The sequence below is a fragment of the Parasteatoda tepidariorum genome, chromosome 12, assembly GCF_982258835.1.
Source record: "Parasteatoda tepidariorum strain Cologne lab strain chromosome 12, Ptep-v5.0, whole genome shotgun sequence".
NCBI lineage: Eukaryota > Metazoa > Arthropoda > Arachnida > Araneae > Theridiidae > Parasteatoda > Parasteatoda tepidariorum.
In genome coordinates, this window is record NC_141766.1 from 49,110,869 (window position 1) to 49,138,444 (window position 27,576).

Consider the following 27,576-nt stretch of genomic DNA (forward strand, 5'->3'; position numbering starts at 1 on the left):
GTGGAGGCGATATATTTTCCGCAATATACGGTGGGAAGCACATGTTATCCAACAGCTTTGGATATCGAAAGAAAAGATTCTCTGGACGATATTCTCTTTGAAAAGAGAATTTGTACCTTTTCAAAAGTGCATAGTAACTGATAATGAAATAGAAAAATAGTTCCAAACAGTGGACCCTACATTGTAAACATTAAAATATCTAAAAGTTTGGTCTTCTTATAGTTAGCTCTTCCATTAAAGAGGATTGGAGGGTGAACATTCTGAGCTGAAGCATAAAATCATATTGAGGCACGCTTATTTCTTATGTCATCGTAAGGAAAATATAATGCAGGATGAAATAGGCTTTCTTCTTGTGGTTGTTCAGTAATTGCACGCGTTTCATCACTAATAGTACTGATTGGTAACAAATGGATTTTATTGGTACTACGAAAGTTCCTTTGCGTCCGTTTGTGCCCGTAACAAGTACAAGAACACACTGAAGCTATTTCATCCACATCGGATGACATATTTGGATCATGTCCCGATATAATAGATCCATTGGCTGTTATGACGTCACCTTCGAGTCGAACAGCTTCTTGCGCAGCAGACTGAGCTTCTGCTTCGTCTCTCCGTTCGTCTTCAGTGTTCATCGTCATAAAACGTAAAACAAGTAAGTTCATGGCAGCTGAAACAACCGATAGTCCAAAAAGAATAAACACTAGACTAAAGGCCACATATTCAGGTTTGCTTTGCAAGGCGCTCTCTTTTTGTAATGCAACATAATCCCCGAACCCTATGGTGGTTAATGTTATAAAACAATAATAAAAGGCATCAAAATAATCCCAGCGCTCATATTTAGAGAATGCTGCGGCACCAGTAGTCATAACGACAGTTGAAAGAATAGAAACGAAACAAATTAAATTGGTCTCTGATACCTCAGTATTTTTCATTTTTAAACAACGTTTACCGTGTTTAAGAAGGTAAGCCACAAATGTGTTTAATCTTTCACCAATACTTTGGAACATGACCAATCCTAAAGGGATGCCGGCAAGAGCGTAAAACATGCAAAAGGTTTTGCCTCCCCAGGTTGCAGGAGTAGAATGACCATAACCTGAAAAGAATAAGATTATATTAATAAATTACAAAGTTTACTATGCAAGCACACATGCAGGAAACTATGCGTAAAATTTGTTCAATAATGTATCAAAATATAAATGTATCAAATGTAAATGAGTTTTGGATTGGAAGAAAAACAGTCTGCATAAACATAAATTGTTTGTAGTGGTTCGTATTCAAGGGGTCAAATAAATGACAATTTCTAGGACAGAGCCGTATTGGTTCAGGGGATAGAGCGTAGACAGGTAAGTAAAGTGACATTAGCTTAGGCATATCCTTACAGTTTGTTCAAAATGTATGAAAATGGTCAAATATTTCAAGAACTATGCGTCGAGTCAAATATTTAAATATGCCAAAGTGACAAATCTTGCAGCCTATGATACCAAACTCACGCCGGGATGGATCAGGATGGTTTAAAAATATTAAACAGTAATATCTATTTTATACATTGCAGATTTTGATTTTTTTAAAAAAAGAACAGATCGATTTGATTGTAAGTTGCTGCAGTTCGATTCGTAGATGGTACTGTTATTAAGAAATTGAAGATGGCGTAAAAATCATTTAAAATAGAGTTATCTTTACAAATACATGCAGATAAAGTAAAAATAAGCTTGTTTGATAATTTGAAATTTTATCTAATGATACCAAACTCTGATATTCCTCTTTTAATTATCAACACATTTTGTATAAAGCAGGATATTTTTACAGCCTATTTTAACTCATTTTGGTTGTGAAACAAAGTGAGCAAGATATAAAACTGAAAAAGGCTACTGAATTTCTTGCATGCCTTATAATGTTTTATTATGTCTAAAAACTTTTACCAACGAGGACAAATAAAATTAGATTTTTACATACGCTATCGTTTCGTTAAAGTACCAAAATAGAAAAAACGAAATTTTTTTTTGAAGTTTTGAACAGGATTTGAAAAGAAAAATTTACCCGATATGCCTAGGATATGTAAAAATTCGGATGTATTTTTTAACCTTACATGCCGGCCGAACTTATTACCAAAATTAACATGATATATTTATATGGAATATTTGACCAAAAATACCCTCATACCCTACCCTTATTTCTATCAGTAAAAACTTTCCCCAAATCTCTGTGCATAAAAAAATGACAAAACGCTTACATTGAATGTTAAAGCAAAAGGAAGAGTGTCAGTATGGATGATTTAAGTAAAGTTTATAATTCAAAATGAAATTGTTTTGTCTTTCTGGTAAGACAGATTCTAAGTTTTTTTTCAAATGAATAGTCACAAATGAATAGACTAACAAGTCCGATGGGGTATGTAAAAGTTTTGATTTTTTCGGACGCTTGATTTTAAGTAACAGCATAAGGTAAGGATCACAAATTCCAGTTCAAAAATACCCTACTCTCAGCTTTCGATTTTTTTTTGTGACTAGCCTCCTTTTGTTCCTCCCTCCTTTATATTATTTAGCTCATGTGTAGCCCAAGAAATTTCCGAAATTTTCAAAATGTATTGATATAACTTTCGGTCCAAAAAAGCAGAGATCTTAAACTTGTATTTTGTGGAACTTTGGCGGTCCCTGGGACTTTAACAAGTGATCACTATTTGCTTTATCAAGGAGTTGAACTTTTAATTTAAGATTGAATTCTGAAGAGCAGTTTGCTGTTGCTCTTGTTTCTGTTGTAGGCCATTAAGGAGAGAGGTGAGATTGTTCTTGTTTTCAGTGCCATATATGGTCAAAAATTCGACTTCTGAAACTCACACCCGTTTTTAGCACGGACCTATTTATACATCCATTCATTCATTTACCCACAGATCGTAATTTTGACCTGAACAAGAGAATTAATCTCCAATTCAGTACCCCAGAGGTATAATCTGTTAAGGGAACATGGAGGACTTTGTGACTCGACAGATTTAGTGTGCATCAGTCACTTTTTCTACCGGCTGACTGGATTTTCTTCGGCCGGCCAGCCAACCAAGCTATCCCGGCCTAGCAGTTTGCTTTTAAAATAATTAAATATTTTATGAATAAAAGAAAGTATTAAACTGTTAGATATTTAATGTCATGAGTTATAACTTATGTATGCGAAAATCCTCCTCTTTGTAAGCGGAGGGAAAAACAAATACGAAAAGATAGGATGACATTTGCAAACCTGCCAACTTTCTACACGTTTTGAAAATTTTATTCTTGTGGTAGATAAGTTTGTGCTTTAATGTATTATTCTTTCTTTTCTAAATTAGAGTTAAACTTATTTTTCACACCACTACTTGTAAATTATTCGAGAGCTTATATAAAAAGTCACTTTCTCGTGGCAGGGCTTTCACAGGCCTGTCATGACAACTACTGCGCTTTTTACAAAATAATTTACAGAGCGGTTGTCATTTAAATACAAAAGCCTTCAGAATTTTTTGTAATTTTACCTACATTTTTAAAGCCTTATCACGAAGGAACTAGAACAAAGTGTCGTTGCATATGAACTTTTAAACCATTTATTTGTAGATGTGTGGAGGAACAATTTAAATGGCTAAAATAATACATTGAAACATAAAGTTAGCTACCACTGGAATAAATTTTTTCAAAAAAATGTAGAAAGTTAGAAACCCTGATTTTAAAATGTTGGCAAAATTACCAAAAATTCTGTAAGCTTCAGTTTTTAATTCTCTGCCACTCAATAAAATATTTTACAATTATTTTAGGCAACCTTGCGTTAGGTTGCTGATTTCAGCAATTATTTCGTATATAAAAATATCTTGAAATCCAAAGCAATTACTGCATTTCAATAAAAAAATTTCAGTTTATTACTTTGTTACAATTTAAAATATTGTTGCTCTTTGCTTATTATTCATAGAATATATTTCAGAAAACAAAACAAACTTTAGCTACCTTTCTATTTATTATCCTATTAAGATGTTTGCATTGTGATAAAATAAAGATGCAACGCTAATTTTATACATTTGTGTAGGATAAAGCTTTGATATCTTATTACTTTTGCTCTTTGATATCCTATTACTTCTGTGTTCTTCTGTTTTTTCTCCTGTAAGAAAACGGTAAGTTCAAAGAGTTCCCCTAAGTGTAAAAGGTTGAAAGGTTGATTTAAAGGACATAATTTGATATGACAAAAGAAACTTAGAAAATCATTCTAAGTCAGATGAAAAACAAGGTTTAATGATCCTCACCTGAAATTTCATCGTTGAATAAAAACTGAAGGGAGAAAGTATCTAAAAAAAGAAATAATGAGAAAACGTGACATTATTTTGACTCACGTGATGAGAGCTGGGATTGGAAACATCAATCGATAACTGTCTGCTTCGTTGTTCTTAAGATAACTGTTTTGACTAAATTAGGCGATCGCGTGAATTCTTAGTATTATTTATATATATATATTTTTAAATTGTAGTAGAAAAAAGTTTGAATTGTTAGAGGTATACAAATTTTTATACCATTTTAAACTATGTAACTTTCAACGAAAAAAGAATGATTCTTGAGTTATAAGATATAAAAAAAAATCTTATTTTTAAATTCTCATTTGTCAAAAACAATTCAAATGATGGCCCAGGATAGCCTGGTTGGCAGGGCGCTGGACTCGCGTTCGTGAGAACGAGAGTTCAAATTCAGTCGGACTAAGACTCCCCTTGTAGTAAATGGTGACTGGTGCACGTTAAATCTGTCGGGTTACGCAAAGCCCTCCATGTTCCTATAACAAATTATATCTCAGGGGGTACTTAGTGGGAGATTGATCGTTCTCTCGTTCAGGTCAAAATTATGATCTGTAAATGGATGTATGAATGGGTCCACCCTATCAACGGGCTGTGACGTGTGTGCGGCTGAAGTTGTGTTCCTGATCATAGATGGTGCCACTGGAAAATAAGAACAATAGCACCCTTTTGTCTTAATGGCCTACGACGACAACAGCAACAATTCAACCGATTTTTTGCAAAATTCGTATTTTGTCACGAAAATCAATATAAAAATTTGTTATAAAATGTTTTAAAAATTTATATGCCCTAAAATTCAACTAACTTTTGACCTTTATTAAATAAATTAATCAAAAAAAATAAATAATCCTTACACTTTCTTTACTTACTTACTCTAAACCGTTCAAAGGTTTAGATTAGATGCATTAAAACCGAAAGATTACAGAATTCCAAACACGTTGGAGGCGAATACAGTCAAACCCCGTTATAGAGAACTTTCAAGGGACCAAAATTTCGGTTCACTATAACCGAGAGTTCGCTATATCCGTACTGTAAACAATTTTAACTAATTTTTCTGAACTGCTCCCTTTTATTACACATTATTTAAATGAATGACCAATAAAAAGAAATGCAAAAATGACTAAAAATCAATATGTAGTAACAAAAAATGTGTTAATTTTTTTTTTATTACTCTTCGTCTTGCGTGCAAATAGATGGTTTTAAAATCGGTATATGTATTTTATGTAAAAATTTCAAAATTACCAAAAAATGATGAAAAAAAATCAGTCGAAGACAGAAAAAAGTTCATAATTTCACTATATCCACAAAAAATAATATTATATGTGTATAGTAAGGCTCGGGAGCGAACATTTCGCTCACTATATCCGGAAGTTCACTATAAACCATGTTCGCTATAGCGGGGTTTGACCGTATTTACAAATGGTAAGAAAAATTTAACAGTTAAAACAAATGGATCTGTAGAAATTAAATAGTTATAAATATCTTAATCTACAAAGCGTTTATGATATCGATACAGATGAAAAGCATGACCGGGCATGCACTATGAAAGTACAATAAGTCTCGCAAAATAGAGATTATCAAAACAAAATAGAGTAACAGATGTAACGATGTTCAAGTAAACATCTAAATGTAAAAGAAGTATATTTAGAGATATGTCGTACATTGTGAGGAAGACAAATATAGGGGAGTGTCGGGTACCCCCGTCCACTGTCAATTTCTTATGTATAGAAAATTTTCTCAAGTCAATGGGCCATCAAACATTAATTGTTGTATTAAAAAAAGATTATTTTCAAAGTTTCAAGTATTTATGCAGCTGGTAACGTGGTAAACAATAGTTTTGAAAATATGTTGAATAGAGTAGTCATGAAATTAAGAAAAATTGGTTGAATGCTTCGATTAAACTTCATTTTAATACTAAAAAAATAATTTTTTCTATACGTACAGCATTAAAGTATGTAGTCTTAAGTTTAATTTGCACAAAGAAAGAAGTTTATATGTGAAAAATTGTTCGAGTAATTACAAATTTACAAAAACATTGGATTTCGGGTAGCCCCGCTCACATGAATGTCGGTTATCACCGCCCAATTTTATTTCGTCGATAAATGTACGGTTGCAAAGATTATTATTTTATTGCCTCAAATTTGAATGTTATATGCATTTTTAACAACAAATATATGTTTTAATATTATATGAAACATGAATTTATATATTTAAAAATGCAAATTAAAACGAGTTTATAAGAAGAGATCAACCAAATAAGTTTATATTGAAAAACAGCTAGTGTTATTAATTATTGTTACTTAAATTAAATTATTTTCTTTAAATATTTAATATAAATATATATTAATATTATAATATATATTAATATTATAATATATATTAATATTATAATATATATTAATATTATAATATATATTAATATTATAATACACTCATGTTCATAAATTAAGGATAATTTAGAATCACATGGAAATCAAACTCTAAAATTAAAATTTCACCTGTAGGAATTATCACACACATCCTGAAGAAGAATATGCAAATTACAGGAAGCCACTAAATGACGCTGGTAGTACGTCACAATGACGAGAGTGTAAGAAAGGGGTATATAAGGAATGGTGGCAAGGAAGTAAAATTGTTCACAAGCGCTTTAAAAGCCTTTCAGTGCAATAACCGTATAGTTGTGGCACAAAGGAAGCATTTGGATGATTTTTTACGTGGCAGAATCATCGGACGACTGGAATGTGGACGTACCCAGCTGGAAGTATCCGAGGAACTTGGAATCACCCAGAGTGTCATCTCCAGGCTTTGGCTACGATTCCAAGATGATGGTCATGTGAGTAGACGTTACAGCACAGTTCGCCCCCGAGTTACAACGCCGAATGAAGACCGGTATTTGGCAGTTACTGCCAAAAGAAACAGACGGAGCACAGCATCAGATCTGTCTCGTTAGCTCTCTTCAGCTACCAGTACGACAGTTTCAAGGCAGACCGTGTACTGACGCTTAGGGCACATTGTTCTATATGCTCGTAGACCTGTCAGATGTGTTCCACTTACCGTAACTCACTGTCGCCTGCGACTAGCCTGGAGTAGAGGGCATGCATTGTGGACACCGCAACAGTGGTCTTGTGTGATGTTTTCCGACGAGTCCAGGTTCAGTTTGCAGTCTGATTCTCGACGGACTTTCATATGGAGAGCGCCAGGTACCCGTTAACACCAAGACAACACCATTGAACTACACCGTTACGGCGGTGCAGGATGGCTCGTTTGGGGAGGAATTATTCTTGGTTCCAGAACAGACTTGCATGTTCAGAGTGTAACGATGACAGGCCGCATGTATAGGGATGTCATTCTGGAACAACATGTACGTTTGTTTTGGGGCTCCATGGGTGCTGAATTTCTGTTTATGGACGACAACGCCCGTCCTCACCGTGCAAACATTGTAGACGAATGCCTTCAATCGGAGGATATCACCCGTATGGATTGGCCAGCATACTCACCGGACTTGAATCCAATAGAGCATGTGTGGGATATGCTTGGCCGACGAATTGCAGCCCGTCAACCCCCTCCACCTGTCTACCGGACTTTCGGAGGTCATTGCTTGGTGAGTGGTGTAATATTCTCCAAGATCAGATTGATAATTTGATACTCAACATGCCTAGACGTTGTACGGCCTTTTCCCTTGTTTCTCCATCGTCCGGGAGACATACTCCATACTAACCATCATACTAACCATGTTATACTGTTTTTTGTAAATAGGTTTTTTTTTTGAAATTTGCTCCAGGGAGTAAAAATCGCAATTTTTATTAATTATGTCAAACATATAGCATCTTTTTTGCTCTTTACCTTTTGTTTAATACATAGACTTTACAAATAAGTCAAATTTGTTTGGCTTCTGTCTCTTTCTGTGCCTGAACTTCATTATCCTTAATTTATGGACATGAGTGTATATTAATATACATTAATAATAATAATAAAAAGTATGATATTTGTTGTCATTAAATGATAGAATTCACTAAAAGTATATAAATATGTAATAAATAAAATAATTTTGTGATAAAAATGATAAATGAGGTTTATCTGTTGTCAATACATTGGTCATTTTCATTTACACCTGAAAAAACAGTCAGAAAACAAAATTTTTGTAACTGGGCGGGGCTACCCGACGCGTTTTGAAAAGAGCTGAAAAACTTGTTTTTTTAAATGTCTACTTTTTTAAGTTAAACTAATCTTTTTTTGGTTTATTCTTTTTGCATTATTTAATTAGATGATAAAACAATAGAAACATAAAAAATATTGATTATTACTCGATATTATACAGAAATATAAGCAATACTCCTTAAGTGGGCGGGGCTACCCGACTCTCCCTTAAAGAAGAAGCAAGCATATAGGATGACAGATGAACAGAAAACACTTTACACTTTGGAGCAAAGAGGTCTATTATTTCATTTTTCCTTAAATAGATTTAATTGATCACGTGGTTCATAGGGAAGGGAGTACAGGGAATAAAGGGAGGGAATATATTTACTTTAATGAGGTTTGTATCATTGAAGTTCAAAATGTTTCACATCATTAAAGTTCTTAGGCACAAACACGTCAAATATTGTCTTTAAAATTTCTCCTACATCTATACAGCGGTTCCATTGAAAAACCAACTAAGTGCTTCACGATAGATTCCGAAAAAAGTGGCTTGATAAACTTTTTCCTCCTATAGCTAACGCTATGAACGGTAAAATTAATATTCAAAAACTAATAAAACAAAATTTATTTATTATTATTTTGCAATATATAGATATTAAGATGCCAATAATATAAAAACCTCAATGAAATAAGAATAAAGATGCCAAATATATAAAAATCTCAATTTTGAATTTTGTTGTTGTTGTTAACATTTAATTTTCAATTGCATGGCAGTGCACATCTAAGTACTAAAGATATCTGAAAAAAGTTTATTTTAGGTTTTGCATGAAATCCAATTGAAGTTTTTTTTCATGTTTCACTCTAATGTTTAACTATTAATGTTCAACTCCGTAGCCTTGTAATTTTGTGTAATCAGTGAACTGATCGTTAAGACACGGTTCCCAGCAGATCACCGAAGTCAAGCATCACTGGCTACGGTCAGTGTGCGGGTGGGTGACCACTTGGATCAGCCTGCGTAGGGACCGAGGGTGTGGGGTATTGGTCCTCGTTAAACTGTTCTACCGTAAAGTGCTCGACTTCGCGTGCAGGTCGTCGGGTTACCGAAGCGGGGGTGCCATCCCCACTGCAGAGGATCAAAATTGTGATGGCATGTCTTCGGATCATCCTCAGGGATGTTTCCCAGACCGTTGCCAATAGCCCATTGTGCAGCTCTAGTGCGACGTAAATGAACAACAACAACTGAGATACGCTTGAAATGTTTAGTTGTTTTTTCATTTTTTTAATCTAAGATTAAGTCTTTTTTTTACAACTACTTTTTTTAAATTAATTAATAACTAATTAATGACTAAAAATTATTTTCAAAATTTGTAACAACTTTACTACTTTAAGGAGACAAACTTTGCTGCAGAACTTAATTCATACCTATGTTCTAAACGGTTTTAAATACTTAATTTTGGGTAACGGTTAGCTACAGTCACAGGGCAATTTTCATTGCAACCAGGACCTTTTTTTTTTCCTTCTTTTTTTTGTCATGGCACAAAGTTAGATATCTGAGATATGCTTGAAATGTTTAACTGGTTTTTTCATTTTTTTTATATAAGAGTAAGTCTTTTTTTTTTGTTAAAAAGATTTTTTAACCTCTTCAAAATCGGGATGACGTGATTCTTGCTTCATGGTTCACGGTATCATATATTATGCGAGTATCCAGCGCATTATACGGCCGTTACTTCAATTTGGAACGTTCTTTTTCAATTTTTCAACGGTATTAAATGGGGATTGAAGTTCATTATATTTTTGAATAATATCTCACCAGCATTAACATTCAACATGCGCTTTCGGTACCCGGCAATTTTTTTGATCCGGAGTATTTAAGCAAGTAAACAACAACAAGTAAACAATCTTCTTTATCGTGAAGATTAGGGAATTAGGTTCGTGAATTACTGCGCTCTCGGTTTTTGTTTATATTTTGAAGGAGTGGAAAAAGGATGAAAAACTCATTGGGTATCGATTTGCCGTTAGCATTTTGGGGTTTGCTAGATAGTGTTTTGTGTACTTTGGGGTCAGATTTGCAGGCTTTTTTTCCCCCTTTCTTTTAAATTGAGAACATTTTATTACTGTATATTAGGTACTATCAATGATAATAAACTGTAAATTTCAGTGAAAAGGTTAAATAAAACATTTTTGAATTTCAAAAAACACCAATATTAATGATTTCTAGAAATAATGCATCTTTGGAAAATTGACTGAAAAACGACTTTCAATTTTGCAATATTAATGTGGTATAGAATGAAGTAGTGCGACTTCCTTGAAAATATTTTTACCTTCTTTACTTTAATTTTCTTACCATCTTCGGGTATAATTGTGCAAATTAATAATTTTTCATATAAACTTTGTTTACCCGAACGCAGTACTCTGAAAACAAATTAATGCTTAGTAAATATTTTAATAATTTTTTAATTACTGTCTTTTTTTAATTACCAAGTATAAGAATCTTTCATTCAAATAAATCAGATAATTAGTTCACGAGCATTAACAACTTTTAACAATTTCAACAATTTTTATAAAAAATGTAATTAATGCGCACTATTGTGAATAAATATACAATGTTACTGCGTTTTCATGTATTTCTATATAAAGATTAAATCTTACGTATAGATATGATCTTTATAAATTTTTTTTTATTTTTGTGAAAAAAACTATTTTCTTGAGGAAAAATTTTTTATGGGTGGGGGGGGGGAGTCAAAACTTCAATATCCTCTGAAATTTTGAGAAAAATATATCGATTTACAACTGAAAATATTTTTTGTGAAATCAGTGAATCATGACTCTGACCATTATTTTATATTCTACTACGTTCACACAAACTAATAAGACATTTATTCTCTCGGTGGACTTTTATATTAAAGGTTAAAGGTCATATCTTCGAAAAAAAAGCTATTTTCTTAGACTTTGACCGTCAAAATTTACCCCCACAATAACTTGTTTATTGGTTACAAAATAAAATTTGTGTAAACCTCCCTTATCATTTAGAGCTTTCTTTTAAAAAGTACAAAATATACTTTGAAAGTTGTTTGAAACTTTTTAAATTTTCACTATCGAATTATTTTCATTAGTTACTAAATATGATTCACAACAAGGTATTTAAAAGCAAGTGCAGTATGAAAACACTACTTCAATACTACTTATATATCTTGCGCAATTTAAATCGAATTGTTTTTCAAATTTTAAAATGGGAATTTTGTTATAAATTATTTCAAAAATGTTGTTTAAATTTATTAAATATTTTCAAATTTATAAATAAAAGAAACGCAAGATAAAGAAAATTATTCTTTTAATAAAAATTTCGTATCTTCATAAATATTTAAAATAAGTATACGAGTTTTTATGCAATTATGTATGCGAGTTCTTATACAATTATGTACAGAGTAATATGAAAAAAGAACCTATAGAAGTTGTAAAGCTATTTGTTCTAATGCACACACACACAAAAGTAAAAGGTACATAAGATAAATTTAGCTGTGATGAGTAATTGATTTTTATTTTCCGTCCAATGTCTATATTCTTTATTCTATATCTATATTCTATATTCTTTCTATATTTTTTTCCTGTCTTTACTATTAGCCCTACTCTGAGGCTAGTAAAGGAAGTTACTTCGAAACAGTTAATAAATTCAAAAAACAAGGTATCAAATATTTCTGAAACTGTTAATAATAAATTGATTTTAACTTCATTTGATTAATCCTGCAAAATCCTTAAGATTTAAGACTTTGAACTTAGTCCACGAAAGTGTTTACGTCTTAACAGTTAGTGGGAACGTAGGAGAACATAAAATAACTGTCAGTGCCGTGATCAACTTGTTTTGCAAAAAGTACTGCTACTTGAAAATAGATGTGTTTTTCAAGTGGCAGTACTTTCACAAAGCGAGAGCATCAGGAAGTTTGATCCCCATAACTTCGTGAAAAAATTTTTTTCTCGCAAAAATAAGAAAGCACGCGTCTTATAATTTTACCTGAAGAACATATCCTATAAATTTCAACAAAATCAAAAATATCAAGTATCCATCCCTACTTGACTCCTAAAACAACAGGCGCTTAAAAATTATGTTTTTTTAATTCAGTATTGCTCGAAAATGTTTTTAATTATAAGGTACACAGATTTTTACACTATTTCAAAATATAGAATTTTAAATGACTAATTACATAATTTGAACGAAATTGTTTGACTAGTTTTTGAGAAATGAAAGGTTAAAAAATACAGTTTTTTTGTGATGTTTTCGAGCATTGCATCGAGCAAAAGTCCTTTAGGCTGATTTTTTAAAATTCTATTTATTTATTTATTTAATCTATTTCTTAATTTTATTTCTTTCTTTATTGTATTTATTTTATTTTACTTATTTACTTCTTTATTGTATTTATTTTATTTTATTTATTTACTTCTTTATTGTATTTATTTTATTTTATTTATTTATTACTTTATTGCATTTATTTTATTTTACTTATTTATTTCTTTATTGTATTTACTTTATTGTACTTATTTTATTTATTTATTTATTGTATTTATTTTACTTTATTTATTGCATTTATTTTATTTTACTTATTTATTTCTTTATTGCATTTATTTTATTGTACTTATTTAATTGTATTTATTTTATTTATTTATTTATTTATTTTTTGTATTCATTATTTATTTATTTATTGTATTTATTTTATTTTATTTATTTACTTACTAATTGTAATTACTTTATTTTATTTCTTTATTGCATTTATTTTATTTTATTTATTTATTTATTTGTGCATGAAGACTTTTGTGAGGAGACACCTAGGTGAAAAAATACTGGAGTACTCGATACTGTTGTTAAGACATAGATTTGACTCTAATGCTGTTTCATGCTGTTTATTGTTTTGCAAGATTTTATCACTTCCTTTTGTCATTTAATAAACAGAATTAAAATGAGATTTTGAAGTAAACACGTTAAAAATTTCTGCAGTTTGTAAATGTTTCTTCAGTTTTTCTTAATGACTTTGAATGTTTAGAAATTTGTCCTGAATTTTTATTTTATTTTCATTTTTAAATTTCAAGCTGTCGTGCTGCTTAAAAAGCGTTTTCTTATTTTCAAAGTGATGTCTAAAAATAAATACGATCGATGTTTCAAGCATACACTCCATTTATCAATAAAAAAGAAAAAAAAACTTCAGAAATATTCAGTTTTAAGTGTTTTCTTTCCTTTCACCTTTATTTTGGTACAATTCTGTGAAAAATGGTACAAATTCTTTCTCAAGATTGTTTAATTTTAAGTACAATTTTATTAAAATTACTACCATTTAACAAAGAATTTTGTCAAAACTTTACCAATATAAAGTCCAATTTTGCCAAATTAGGACAATTTAATGAAAACTTTGTTAAGCAAACTTAGAATATAAATGCTTAGTAATTGAGTTAATACAAATTAAACAATTTTCTAGAAATTGAGACTTTTAAACCTATTAGAAAAATAAACATTGATAGTACCAAAATTTAATTTCCTCTTAGACTTCATTGCGATTTCAAACTACTTACTCTTTAAAAATATTCTAAAAAATATACAATAAGAGTGATGATTAGAGAACACTTCTTAAATTGCTTTTTAATTTCAGTAAAATAAAATGTGAGCCAATTAATGTGAGTACGTTGGCATTATCTTATTTCGGTCAGACAATTTAAAAATCATATTGTGTAACAGTAAGAACAAATTAAACTTATTAATAGTAAAACTTATTTTTCAATAATAGTAACTTCAAAAAACTTACTTACCATTTTATTGAAATTTACTCAACACTAATAGTAATCACAAAATAATGAATTTTATAATAATTACTACTATTATTGTATTCAGTAATATAATTATCAAAAAGAGATATATATTTTTCATTAAAACTAAATTATCAAGGAAAATAATCTTTGGCTCAATGATTATTAAAACCGAAATCAGTATTAGTTTATTTTCTTATTTAATTTCTATTATTGAAATAAATCAGTTACTGAATCTAGTTACAGAATTTAAAATTTTAAGGGTGTTAGCATTTTTACAAAAATTCAAAGTTTTTTAAAGATAAATTTTAAAAAAATGCTCACAAACCTAATATTTAAAATTTGATAACTGGGTTTAACTGAATACATTTCAAGGAATAAAATGTGATACAAAATATGTTATAAAATATTAACTTTTTATTCGATTAGTTATTTTTATTTCTAAAATAAATAATTAATATTTTTTAGCATAATGCTTGTTTATTTCATTTATAGAAACAATTCATTTACTGAACCTAGTTATTAAATTTCGAATTTTAAAGTTATTAGTATTTAAGAAAAGTTTTAAGTTTCTTAAAGTTCAAGTTCGAAAAGTACTTAAAAACCAAAATTTAATGTTTAACAACTAAATTCAATCGAAAGTATTTCAAAGAATAAAATGGGTCAAAAGTACTTAAAAATATTAATTAGTTATTTAAATAGTTATTTTGATTAATTAAATAACTAATTAATATTTTTAAATATATTGTTTAAAGTTTTACATTTTTGACTAAACTAAAATTTAAAATTTGATAACTAGATTCAGCTTACCACATTTTAATAAATAAAATGAAAAAAAAAGTATTTGAAAATATTAATTGGTTATTTAATAAGTCAATAAATTGAGTTCATATAATTTTCCATAATTCAAGATGATGGAAGAGGAACTCCCTTTTTTCTCTAAAGAAGACCCTTAAAACTCAGATTTTTAAAAAAATAGCAACATTGTCTTTTAACATCTTTCAAGTAGCTAAAACAATGGGTGACATCTTTATAAAATTCCTCGATGCTTTCGAAGCAGATAAAATTAAATCTTTGAAACTAATGATGCATTCATTAAGAGAAAATATAGTTTTCCGTCCAATTAATAACTTTGATTATTTAACAATCTACTTTTAATTAACATAATTTATGCATGCATTTCAAGTCATAAAGAAAAGTGTATGGTGAATAACGGTGAAGATCCTGAATAACTTTTGATCGAAGGATCCGATCTTCACGTTCCAGAACTCAATTTTAATGATTCCATGGGGTGACCTCAAATGCGTTAATTAATTAGTGCAGACGATATTTTAAGTTACGAAATCAGACATAAAAGCGTTCTTTTTTTTGAATAAATATACCTGTTTTTAGACGGATTTGGATTTTTCACCCCCAAATTCGACTAACTGCAATCTGAGAAATATATTTTTAATAGTTTGGTCAGGAGGACGTTTCAAAGTTTGGACCCCTCAATGTTAATTTTACTTTATGCGTATTTCGGCATGTCTCGAGAACGCTTTAGTCAGGAAGGCGTTTCAAAGTTTGGACCCCTTAATGTTAATTTTACTTTATGCGTATTTCGGCATATCTCGAGAACGCTTTGGTCAGGAGGGCGTTTCAAAGTTTGGACCCCTTAATGTTAATTTTACTTTATGTGTATTTCGGCATATTTCGAGAGCGCTTTGGTCTGGAGGGCGTTTCAAAGTTTGTACCCCTTAATGTTAATTTTACTTTATGCGTATTTCGGCACATCTCGAGAATGCTTCAAGACAATTGAAATCTTTTCCCACACAATTTTAAAATTTGTTTTTGCGTGTAAAAAATAACTTTTAATAAGTAATTATTATTTTTTATTATCTATTTAATAATAGTAAAAAAATGTTTAAATGTTAGTAAAAAAAATTTTACATTATTTTAAAGAATGTAATTTTACATGGCAAAATACAAAATGTGAGCGAAATTGGTCTAATAGTTAATGAGAAATTGAATCTTGAAAATACAATTTTTTTCAAATTTTTTTCTCTCGGGAACTATTTGACCGATTTCACTTAAATTATGCATTTTGCGATGTAAAATTATATTCTTTTAAATTATAGTACCAGATATAGCGGTATATAATTATAGTAATACCTTTGTACTCTTATACGTACCTTTGTATAGTACCAGAAAGTTAAAAGTTTATTACCTTTTACTTTTTTTAAAAATCAATTAAATTCATCTTATTCTTTATAGTTTTATACAGAACCTTGAAATCTATATATAGTGATATTTAAGGGTTGGTTAGAATATCCATTCTTAACGGAATTAGTTTATAAAAATTAGTATTATATTCGTAATTATGTAATTTAGTAGTGTATATCTTAAGCGAGTGATTCGTTAATTTAGCCGTCTAATAAAATTTGAGCATTTCACTTTAACACTTGTACTTATAATTATAAAATTAGGTTTTACTATAAATTATAAAAGAGAGGGGGTTAATATGGACATCTTGAATAATTTTTTTTATTGGTCAAATCTCCTTTTTGAGATATCGAAAATTGGTTATACTGGAGTACACTTCTATGTGCAGTTGCATAATCACACCATGAATACTTTAGTAGAAATAATTAAAAGATTGGAATTTAGGTGCAAAAGTAATTTTCTCTCAACACTTTTATTAGCATATTTTATTTTCGGAGTTTCATCTGAAGGTTAGTATGTAATAATTTATACTGTTTTTTACCTATTTTTATATTATTTTTTGCTCTGTATAGTTTAAATTATTTAGTATTAGACATTATGAAATGTCTTCGTGGGACTAGTGTGAACACGCTTGATGTGGATTTAATCATTTATAAGTTAGCAACTTTATTATTTATTTTTTTTCATTTTATATCGATATCTGATTTCGTTTCGAAATCAGATATCGGTATAATAAACTTATTGAGAACACTGACTCAGCAAGAGTTAACGACTTTGTGCTAATGACGATTTTTTTTTATTAAATGAAAACAGTGTTGTGTTTTTTGTTGATATTCAGGTAGTTTTGACCATATTTTTTTCTCAGTGTATTCATTTAAAAACAAATTTTTCAATAGAGTAAGAATTAATATTATTATTTAAACAAGATTGCAATTATAAACTGTTTTAGCATTTAATATTTCCTTTTTAAAAATAATTTCTTTAATTTCTTTTATTAAGGTTGTAAGAGCTGCATTTTTACTTCAAAGTATTTACTTTAAGTGTTACTTCTCGCAAATTTGCCCTTTATTCAAAACACTGTAAAGGTTTTAATATGTAAAATTGAAAAGCATTGCTTAATGCTCAAAATTACTTGCAAAAAAAAAAACTATCGATTTTAAACCTTTAAGAGGAAGAAAATGTATGTGCTTATTAAACTTCACATTTTTTTCCAAATTCATTTTGCACCTTAAAATCCTTAAGCCGAGTTTATTATTTTGAATGCCACAGTGAGAAAAGAAATAAAAATATCGCCATGAATAACTTTTGCTCTAATGATCGGATTTTCATGCACTAAAAATTAATTTAGGTAAAAGGGTTGACTTAAAATATACTAATTACGTACGACTAACTATTGATTAAGCTAGGAATAAGATACTAAAATTTGTTTTACTTGAATAGGCACTCTTTTTTTTTCTACCTGATTTGAAATTTGATTTTTATATTAAGGGAAATAGCTGCAATCTAGAAAATAAGGTAGCTGGAGAGAGGTTGGATTATATTAATGTTAATTTCCCTTTTTGCGTTTTTGCTCAAATATCAATGATAAACTGCGTGTTTTTAAGTGTTCAAAATGAGCTGAATAATTCAGGATAAAGGAAAATTTGAAAATTCTTCTTCATTAAAACTTTATAACTCAGAAAATATAAACCCGGTTTTGATCGAATTTAGCCGTTTTGTCATTTAATATTACAGTGAATGAGCTTTACGATTGCTTCCAAAAATATTTTGATTCGCTTTATAATTGCAGGAGATATGGTAAATAGATAAAAAAAACAGGTAAATAAAAAAAATAGGGTTACTGTTTTTTAGCCAGGCTAAAAAAATCCGATCGTTTTTTTTTCTTTCTTTTTTTTGTTAACTACCTAAAAAAGACCAGCTGAAATAAAAAAGCCAGCTTTTATTAGAAATAAATTTTATTTGAATACTTTTGAAAAACTATAATAACATAAAAAATTTATAAAATTGTTAGTTAATTTCTACATAGATTCAATTGGTAATTGTATGTTAGGAACAATTTGGAGCTGTGACTGCGCACTTTCGAAACCGTTAGTGACAGCAGTTTTACCCTGGAAGCGTTAAGATCAGTAATATTGAACTGCTTATAACTACACTTAAGATATCAAGTTTTTTAATGAAGCTAGTGTCGGAGGAAGACGTTTCCGAGCTCCGGGCGATTCTGAAAACGGCGCCCTTCAAACTCAACTTCGTAAAAAAGAAAGTTTTTTCCTTTTATTAAAAAAAAAAAAAAATAATTAACTTGCATTGTTTCTTCGGTGAAATCATAACGCTGTAGAAAATCGCCTTTTTTATTCTATATCTACTTTTTTTCGATATCAACATTAAATGTTCATTTAGGAAACATAAAAACCAGATAAACAACAATTAACGCATTCAAGAATAAAAAAGAAAAGCGTTAGTTATTAAACATTTACTGCAGGTAATATTTTTACTGATAATAGTCTCATATAACATGCAAATATATAAGCATGAACATTAAAATCAACTTTTTTGTGTTATAGTAGTAGTAAACAAACAATTTTATTGACACTTCAAAATCAATTATTTTGCAGTTAAAAAAGGAAAAATTGTCGTCTTCGAATGCCATCAAACAATTGATAGAATTACAAACATTCATTTTTTAAAATGTGTTACAAAAAGGGAAATTATTTTTTAACAAAAAATCCAGCAGAAAAGATCCGATATCATAAAATAATGAATGACACATCGAGACATAGCGTTAAAAAAAGTCATTCTTTTATTTATTTATTTATTTATTTTATTTTTTATCTTTGATTAAAAAATAAAAGTAATACAAAAAAAAATGTTTTGATTGTGAACCTACAGTCCAAAGTATTGTTTTATTTATAGAAAAATTTCCCATGTTTTCATAAAATTAGCAAAATATAACACACTAAATTAAAAGAATGAATGAATTGGTGATTCAAGGTGATTCTCTAAATACCCTACCTCCCGGTTTTCGTCTAGCATTTATTCCTTGAGAATATTGCGTGAAACTCACAGCTCCGCACCCACAAATGCCAACTGCTTCAGATTCATCAAAATATTTTAAAAAACGGTCGAGAAATATAAATTCAAATTTGCAAATTTTCGGTTATTTTGGGCAAAGTTTCGAAAGATTTAATACGGCACAACTTTGGCGAAGTGACGCTTCAGAAAAGCCTTTGAATTATTTAAAAGTAGTGGTTGGTAAAAATCCTATAAATCAAATTTACTAATGCTAAACGGTAGAGAAATATAAATTAAAATTTGTAAATTTTCGTATATTTTTGACAAAGTTTCGAAAGGTTCAACGTGACACAATTCTAACAAAGTAACGTTTTAGAAAAGCCTTTGAATTATTTAAAAGTAGTGGTTGGTAAAAATCCTATAAATCAAATTTACTAATGCTAAACGGTAGAGAAATATAAATTAAAATTTGTAAATTTTCGTATATTTTTGACAAAGTTTCGAAAGGTTCAACGTGACACAATTCTAACAAAGTAACGTTTTAGAAAAGCCTTTGAATTATTTAAAAGTAGTGGTTGGTAAAAACTCTATAAATCGAATTTACTAAACCAAGAAACATACATTCAATGACTACCACTAAAAATATATATATATCAGAAGTCCGGAGCGAGTAGGCATCGCTGTCTCACCCTTTGGAAAGTGCAGAACTCTTTATATTCAATGTAAAACTTTTACTTATTGAACTTCACCCTTATAGAAAGTAATTCCACGAATATATAATTAAAAAAATAAAAACCTACTAATATACTTTTCAAACAAAGAATATTAGCAAAAAAGAAAGGAGAAAATTAAAAAATTGAGAACATTAAATCCGAGCCTCGTTCGGCGCCCCCCTTACCTGGTGCTCCGGTTTAGGGGGGCACCGGCGAGCAATCACCCGCCTTGCCCGTCTCTTTCGCTAGCCCTGAATGCAGCATAAGTTTATGAATAATACAAAACTAACTATAATTACTAGTTATCAAGCCGTGTGAAAGTATAGTGTGCTTGCGTCCCAATGTGGGGATCCGGGTTCGAATCCCAGCAATGGCTGGGCAATACGAATTCCGCACCCAGCTTGCACATATGTAAAATATCCCAAGTGGTAGATGGATCATGAATTACAGTCCCCTTGCCGCCAGACTAAATGCGGGAGGCTTTCGTGGTTTTCTTCTCCATGTAACGCAAATGCGGGTTAGTTCCATCAAAAAGTCCAGATTTCTTCCAATATTTGATCCAGGAGTTCCCTTGTCTTTTGGATTGGGTTCAAAGTTACGAGGCTACTGAGTTGAATATTGGAATTCGTAAACTCAAAATCGGTTTGGCTGTTCAACGCCGTTTTAAAATAAAATAAAATTACTAATTACACATTTTTTTAAACAAAATATAATAATTATTTAGAACAAATTGTACAGTTTTATCGGAAATGCATAATTTATTTAAAGATTTAGTACGATTTTAAAAAATAATTATTCTGAATCAATTTAAAGCAAATTTAGGATGAATTACGACATAGGCTTAGAACAATTTCGGAAAAAAATGCCTGGTTTTGAGGCAAATATGGAGCTGCAATTACATCATTAAAATTAACAAAATTATATCTATTCATGAAATAAGTGCCATTAACGCAAAGTAAAATTAATGCAACATATTTTACTTACAGTATTTTACGAAATAGTCATTGATAAAAATTAATTTAAATTCGTGTATGTTAATTTTTAATGATAAGATATTAAAAAGCCAATAGAATTTTTTTTTTTACTTTAATAAAAGCCGGTTCTTTTTTTCAACCCTGTAAAGAATGAAGTTACATGAAAACACCCAAGGCTTCTATCACTCTCCTGTTTTATTTATGCATATTTTCCAGATTACGGTTACACCCTATATTTTAATAAACAAAAGCACAAAAACAAAACCGCAAAAAAAGGGTTGTTTTTTTCGTACGTTTTTGTGTCTGATCCCGAAGCTTAATAACTATACACTAATTAATTGTCATATATTTCAGATCACCATTAAGCCATTAAGATCACCATTCAACCATTAAGATCAGTTGAAAATGCGTAAAATCCGATCATTAGAACGTAAGTTACTTAGGGTGATATATTTTTTTCATTGATAGCTGTAGATCATTTATTAATTGTGGAGATAATTTTCGCGAATGAAAGAAATGAAAAAAGAAAAAAACTACCAACCCCCCACACACACATTAAAATTTAAAATTATATACTTTTTATTATATGTTGCGCCCTTTAAGTTTAAATTTATGTTTTGTTTCATAATTTTTTTCAAAATAAAGACTAAATATTCACTTTTAAAAGGTATAATAAATGATAAAAGTAACTTTATGGTGAAAGGATTTTGTCATAATTGAAGTAAATTACATCAATTCAGACCTTAATGCTCGGATAATGCAGTTATTATATTTCGAAAGATTTTAAAAGAAAATTATTATTCATCTCATTTAGCTGTAAATTCCAAAAAAATAAGAAATATAAATAAATGTTTGATTTTTTAAAAAAAAATTTGTATTTTACTTTTAATTCTTAATTTTACACTTATTTCGTGAATATAATTATCGTTCTGATTCTCTATAGTATTATGCATAATTTTGTGTCTGAATTTAAACATAAAATAAAAAAATAGAAAATGCTAAATTGCTATGAAAGTTTTGTCAAAATGATAAGCTTGTGTTGAGCTTACAGATATAGTTGCATGATAAAACTTTTGATAATTAATCAGCAAATCAAAAAAATAAAGTTCTCATAGTGAAAAACATCTTAATTTTCAATTTTAGTCCTCATTTTCTTACAATAGAAATTATTATGTTATACTTGAATATCCTAAGTTCATATCTTAATGCTTTTGATTTACCTTTTTGTAATGAACTAATAATGAGTTTAATCAAACAAATGACTACATTTACTTAATTCTAGCAAGATTTTCCTTTTTCTTGAAATAACACTTTAACGTTTACAGGTCTGGTTAAGCACATTTCATATAGATACATATTTATTTTTTAAAAAGTAACATATAGTGGTGGACATAAAAAGCATCAAATGATCGAAGTATGCTCTAACTTTTCTCAGAACTGACTATTTCTAAGAACTCTAGGTATCCTATACAAAATTTTCATAGTTACCGTTGCGAAAGTTGTAGATTCTAGCGATGATTCAATATGGTTGCGTAATAACAATTAAAGATAGCAAAATTTGTTTAATTTTGTCTTCACTATAGAACATCACGGCACTGTTGTCAGGTCTTATGGATGGTTTGAATTTTTTTGGAAAAAATGGATAAATAACAATTTATTTAATTATTATTTTACCATAATCAAACAAAACAGTCAAATAACTATAAATAAGATGGTATTCAAACTGTTAACTGTGAGAAAAACTGTTTATTAACAACTAGAATTGTATCGCACCAACTAGGTTCACCTAATGAAGTAACTTTGTTCCTTGCAGTTGGGTTCAGGTTACAGCTTAGAGAGCTAATCTGTCTATATCATGACCGACAGAACGGGGGTTCGAGTCAAAGAGTTGACAACACAATATTTCCTCCATTTTCTTCAACACATAAACAGTTTCTAGTGTCTTGTGCACTCCCCAATTTGCGAACCTGACCATTAGAATACGAGACTCACACTTTGATGGCAGCACCATAAAACTCTTAGCTTCAATTTCCACTTAAATTTCTTTTTTTATGGCTTTGAAACCATGCTGGTAGTAAATGGTTAAAAACCGTATAGTTTTGTGTTCGTAAACCGTAAAGGCAAAAAATGTTCTTCGCCGTAAACTTTACGGTCAATTGGATGGACAAACTGCTGCCGGTTATTTTACCGTAATTTTACAATGAAAATTCCTGACAGTGTATGTTTTTTAAATTCTTTATTCATCAAGGTGGCAAAATCGTAATAAATCAAATTATTTCAAAAATGAATAGTAAAGCGAAACATACTTGTTAAAACAGGAGTAGTTAACATCTATGTTTTTATTAGGTTTTAACATTGATGATAGTTAAGATTGCTAAGATTATATACTAAAAACTGCGTTTTTAGTTTTTAAGCGAAAATTAGCTCCATTTTAATTTTAATTCCTTTTAGTTTAAAAAAAAGATTTAATAATTACAAGTAGTTTTAAGACCTGTCCTCACAAGCCTCATAGCATGCGGATAATGTGAATAAATAAAAGTAAACATCCAAATTAGCTTATGTATCATCGAAATTTGTTGAAAAAAGTACTAGATGGCGTTAAAAAAATTATTAATACGTTTTATTTTTATGTTTTTAAATTTTTTTTATTTTTTTGGCGAAATTATAAATGCTGTCCACACTAGCCAACTTTTTTCCTACTTGTTACATAATATTTTCTTTTTAGTTATTTATTTTAATTAGTTATTTATTTTAATTAGTTATTTATTTTAATTAGTTATTTATTTTAATTAGTTATTTATTTTAATTAGTTATTTATTTTAATTAGTTATGTATTTTAATTCGTTCTTATTTATATTATCAAGAATAATTTTTATTCTTTATTATTTATATTATCGAGAATTATTTTATTTAATAAATTTAAATAATAAGTATTATTCTATTACATCTCTATTAAGTTGGAAAAATAATTTGTTCATGTCATACACAATGAGTATGACAAAAGGTATGATAATTAATTAAGATAGTTAGTATAATGGAAAATTCTAAAAGGTAAGAAAACTCGAAATAAATGGACAATAAGTTAGAAATAACATTTCATCAATATTTATAACTTGTATTTTACACATATTTTAGTTTTTAATACGTATAAAAAAATTTCTTTTTAGTTAAAACGCCTCGATTATTTCTTCAAATGCTTATACATAAGCAAGAACTTATAAAGAAGAAATGCCAACATATTCTGCTGTTGATAATGAAAGAATTATTTGTGTTTTGCTGTTTCTTCTTTCTCAGTTTGTGTTTTCATGTATACCCCGCCTTTAGAAATAAAGAAAAACTAGTAAAGAAAAAATTTAACATAAATTAATTTTAAAAAAACTCATGTAGGCAGACGTATATAATAATAATAAACAACTGTTGAAAAAGTATAATGTAAACAGTAAAATATATTATCAATTCTGACTTTAACAAAGAAAATGACAAACAAGTCGTTAAATATAATAGAGTATAAAGAGCGGAGGTAAATATTCAGAACAAATACCACGTAAAGAAAATATAGAATAAGTATAGTTAGAATAATAGTTATCCTTGTACTGGAGCATATCCAAACAAAAACTAATATAAGAAGCACAAATTGAAATAGATAAAAGAGATAATAAGAGAAGAAATGATTATCCTTCTGCTGAAAATCTGAATAAAAGAATTATTGAAAGCACAAATATAGTTTTTTTTAAAAAATGTGAAGTAATTGTTATCCTTCTGCTTCGTAATAACAAACAAAGCACAATTTAAGAAGCACAAGTAAAATAAAGAATAGGCGAAGCAATAGTTTTTTCTCTGCTTGAAATTTCAAACAGACAATAACATGGGAAACAAAAATAAAATAGAAAAACTAGATAAGCAATAGTTATCTTTCTGTTGAGAAATATCAAGCAGAAGATAACATAAAAAGCACACAAAAATGCGGTAAGCAATAATAATTTTTCTAATGAAATGTATCAAACAAAAATAAATTATAGAAAGAACAAATAGAAAAAGTGTAACGCAATAATTATCTTTCTGCTTGAAAGTATCAAACAGACAATAACATAGGAAACAAAAATAAAATGAAAAAACGCGATAAGCAATAGTTACCTTTCTGCTGAGAAATATCAAACAGAAGATAACATAAAAAAGTACAAAAAAGATGGGAAGCAATAATCATTTTTCTGCTGAAAAGTATCAAACAAAAAGTAATGTAGAATAAAAAAATGGAAAACGTGTGAAGCAACAGTTATCTTTCTGCTGAAAAGTATCAAACAGATGGTAACATAAAAAGCCCAAAATAAATGAGGAAAGCAGTAGTTATTTTTCTGCTGAAAAGTATCAAATAGCAAGTAACATAAAAAATAAAGGGGGGGGGACAATAGTCATCTTTTTGTTGAAAAGTATCAAATAGAAAGTAAAATAAAAGGCAAAAAATTAAATAAAAAATGGGATAAGTGACGCTCATATTTTTGTTGAGATAATATTGAAACATATATACATAAAGCACAAATAAAAAAATACCAAGATCTTAATGTTGTCTAAAATATTTGCTCAAATATCTTTTGTTTGTGTCGTTATCTTGTTTTAATATAATAACTAAAGTTCTAAGCCTTTCAGAATATATTCAGGAATACTATATAAATCTGATAAATAGAAAGAATTTTTAATATTTAATTCTTTTCAAAGTGCTTAAAATGAAAACATTCAGAGATGCCAACTGCTCCGGATGAGCTATAATTATTTCAAAAACGGCAAACAACTACGAATAAAAATGGCAAATATTTGACAAATTTTTCTTACCTTTTAAACGGTATAGCACGAATTAACTAAAACTAAGTGGCGAATTATATAAGATTTTGAATTATTTACAAAAAGTGGTAGATAAAAACCTAATATCTTGAATTTTTTAAACCAAAAATCACACATCAATAAACAACCACTCTAAAATATTTATTTGATGTCCGGAGCAAGTTGGCGTTTCTGAATATTGTAAGCACTTTAACTACAATATCGCTCACGTTTTTGTAAATTAAAAAAGATGCTAAATCAATCATAACAATTTCAACCATTTTCTATTTCTTCCAAAATAATAATAAATTGTCTTAAAAATTTACTTATCTAAGAACAACTTGGAATGATTTATGTTCCAACATGCAAAAATATTTTAAATAACAAGTTCACTTTGAATCTTTCAGGTAATAAATTAAATTAAGAAAATAAATAAATAAAAAATAACAAACCTATGGTCGTGAGAACTGTTGTAGCAAAATAAAAAGATCCGGCAAACTTCCACTGAATGCCGGATTTATGAGGAACACTCTTAATAACTATAGTAGTCCAAATTCTATAATCTTCTTGGGATACATTATATTTTGTAATTAGGAGGTTTTCCACATATTGCAACGCTTCCCTTTGTTTATGCTCATTATCTGATTCAAAAGCATCAAATATAGCAGCTCCAACAAGAAGATATGTAAACGTGCATACGATCAAGGACAAAGTTCGCACGTTTTGTTTCTTCATTCCTCCAAAGTACAGGGATACTCACCCCCTGTATGACGATCGTAGTGAAGCGAATTATTTTTACCAACAAAACAAACAGATAGGAAGGCATCTATATCACAAATTTCGTACTACTACAAAAGTGTAAGTATTACACTCCAACCGGCATCGACTTTGTTGAAGATTATTTCAATGTACAACACACATAATGAACTTTACCGAAATGTCAGATCTTACGTTTCCCATTCCTTGTTTTGCAAACACTTGAAAAATCTTTTTTCCATGATCCGTCAAACTTTTCAGTTGGTTGAATCCATATTTATTTTCAAAAGAAACCCACTTACATCAAACTCCTTAATTATAGACAAAAAAAAAAAAAAAAAAAAAAAAAAAAACACTGAGTAATAAAGCTTACTTGAAGTTAAATCACCTCAAATTTTCTGGTTTGGATTTAATTTGATTTTCATCTTCCACTCCTACTAAATTATATTCACTAACAATTTGAGGCACGATTTCAAATTCAAATTGAGCTTTCAGATGCCGGTTGATATTTCATTTTTTATCTTCTAATTCATGGCATTTCTAAGATGGACTAATGACGTCTTCACCATATTGTATAAGAGGTGTTATGCAAAAATAAAAGAAGTAAATAATACATTAAATAATTTGTCAAATGTCTTCATTTTATACCGACTCCAGATCGGCACATAGAAAATCTCTAGCCGTCTTTTATGCCGATCTGCTTTCAGGTCGTCTAGTGATGTTTAGGTCTATCTATCGATTAGACCAATATGCTCCCCCATTGAGAGAACCACGCATGCGCTATCCTCTCTTTCATTTTACTCAACAAGAACGGAGGACCACCCGGGAAACAAACAAGCATTTAAACGTCTTTCTTTTTTATTAATAAAGTTTCTCCAATTAATTTATTAACCAATAAAAT

General features: G+C 29.3%; 1 protein-coding gene across 1 annotated transcript; it reads right to left on the reverse strand.

The window, feature by feature from the left end:
* LOC107457331 (two pore potassium channel protein sup-9-like) lies at positions 1-27,028 on the reverse strand. Its single transcript, XM_016075473.4, has 2 exons — positions 26,372-27,028; positions 1-1,090 (listed from the first exon to the last, which is right to left on the reverse strand). The coding sequence occupies exons 1-2, from the start codon at positions 26,652-26,654 to the stop codon at positions 279-281; spliced, it is 1,095 nt and encodes a 364-aa protein (XP_015930959.1). The 5' UTR covers positions 26,655-27,028; the 3' UTR covers positions 1-278.
* Between the last annotated feature and the right edge of the window lie 548 nt (positions 27,029-27,576).

Coding starts and splice junctions, on each gene's coding strand:
- LOC107457331 (XM_016075473.4), bottom strand. CDS start 26,654: ATGAAGAAACAAAACGTGCGAACTTTGTCCTTGATCGTATGCACGTTT. Junction 1,091..26,371: donor AACAGTTCTCACGACCATAG/GTTTGTTATTTT, acceptor TATTCTTTTCAG/GTTATGGTCATTCTACTCCT.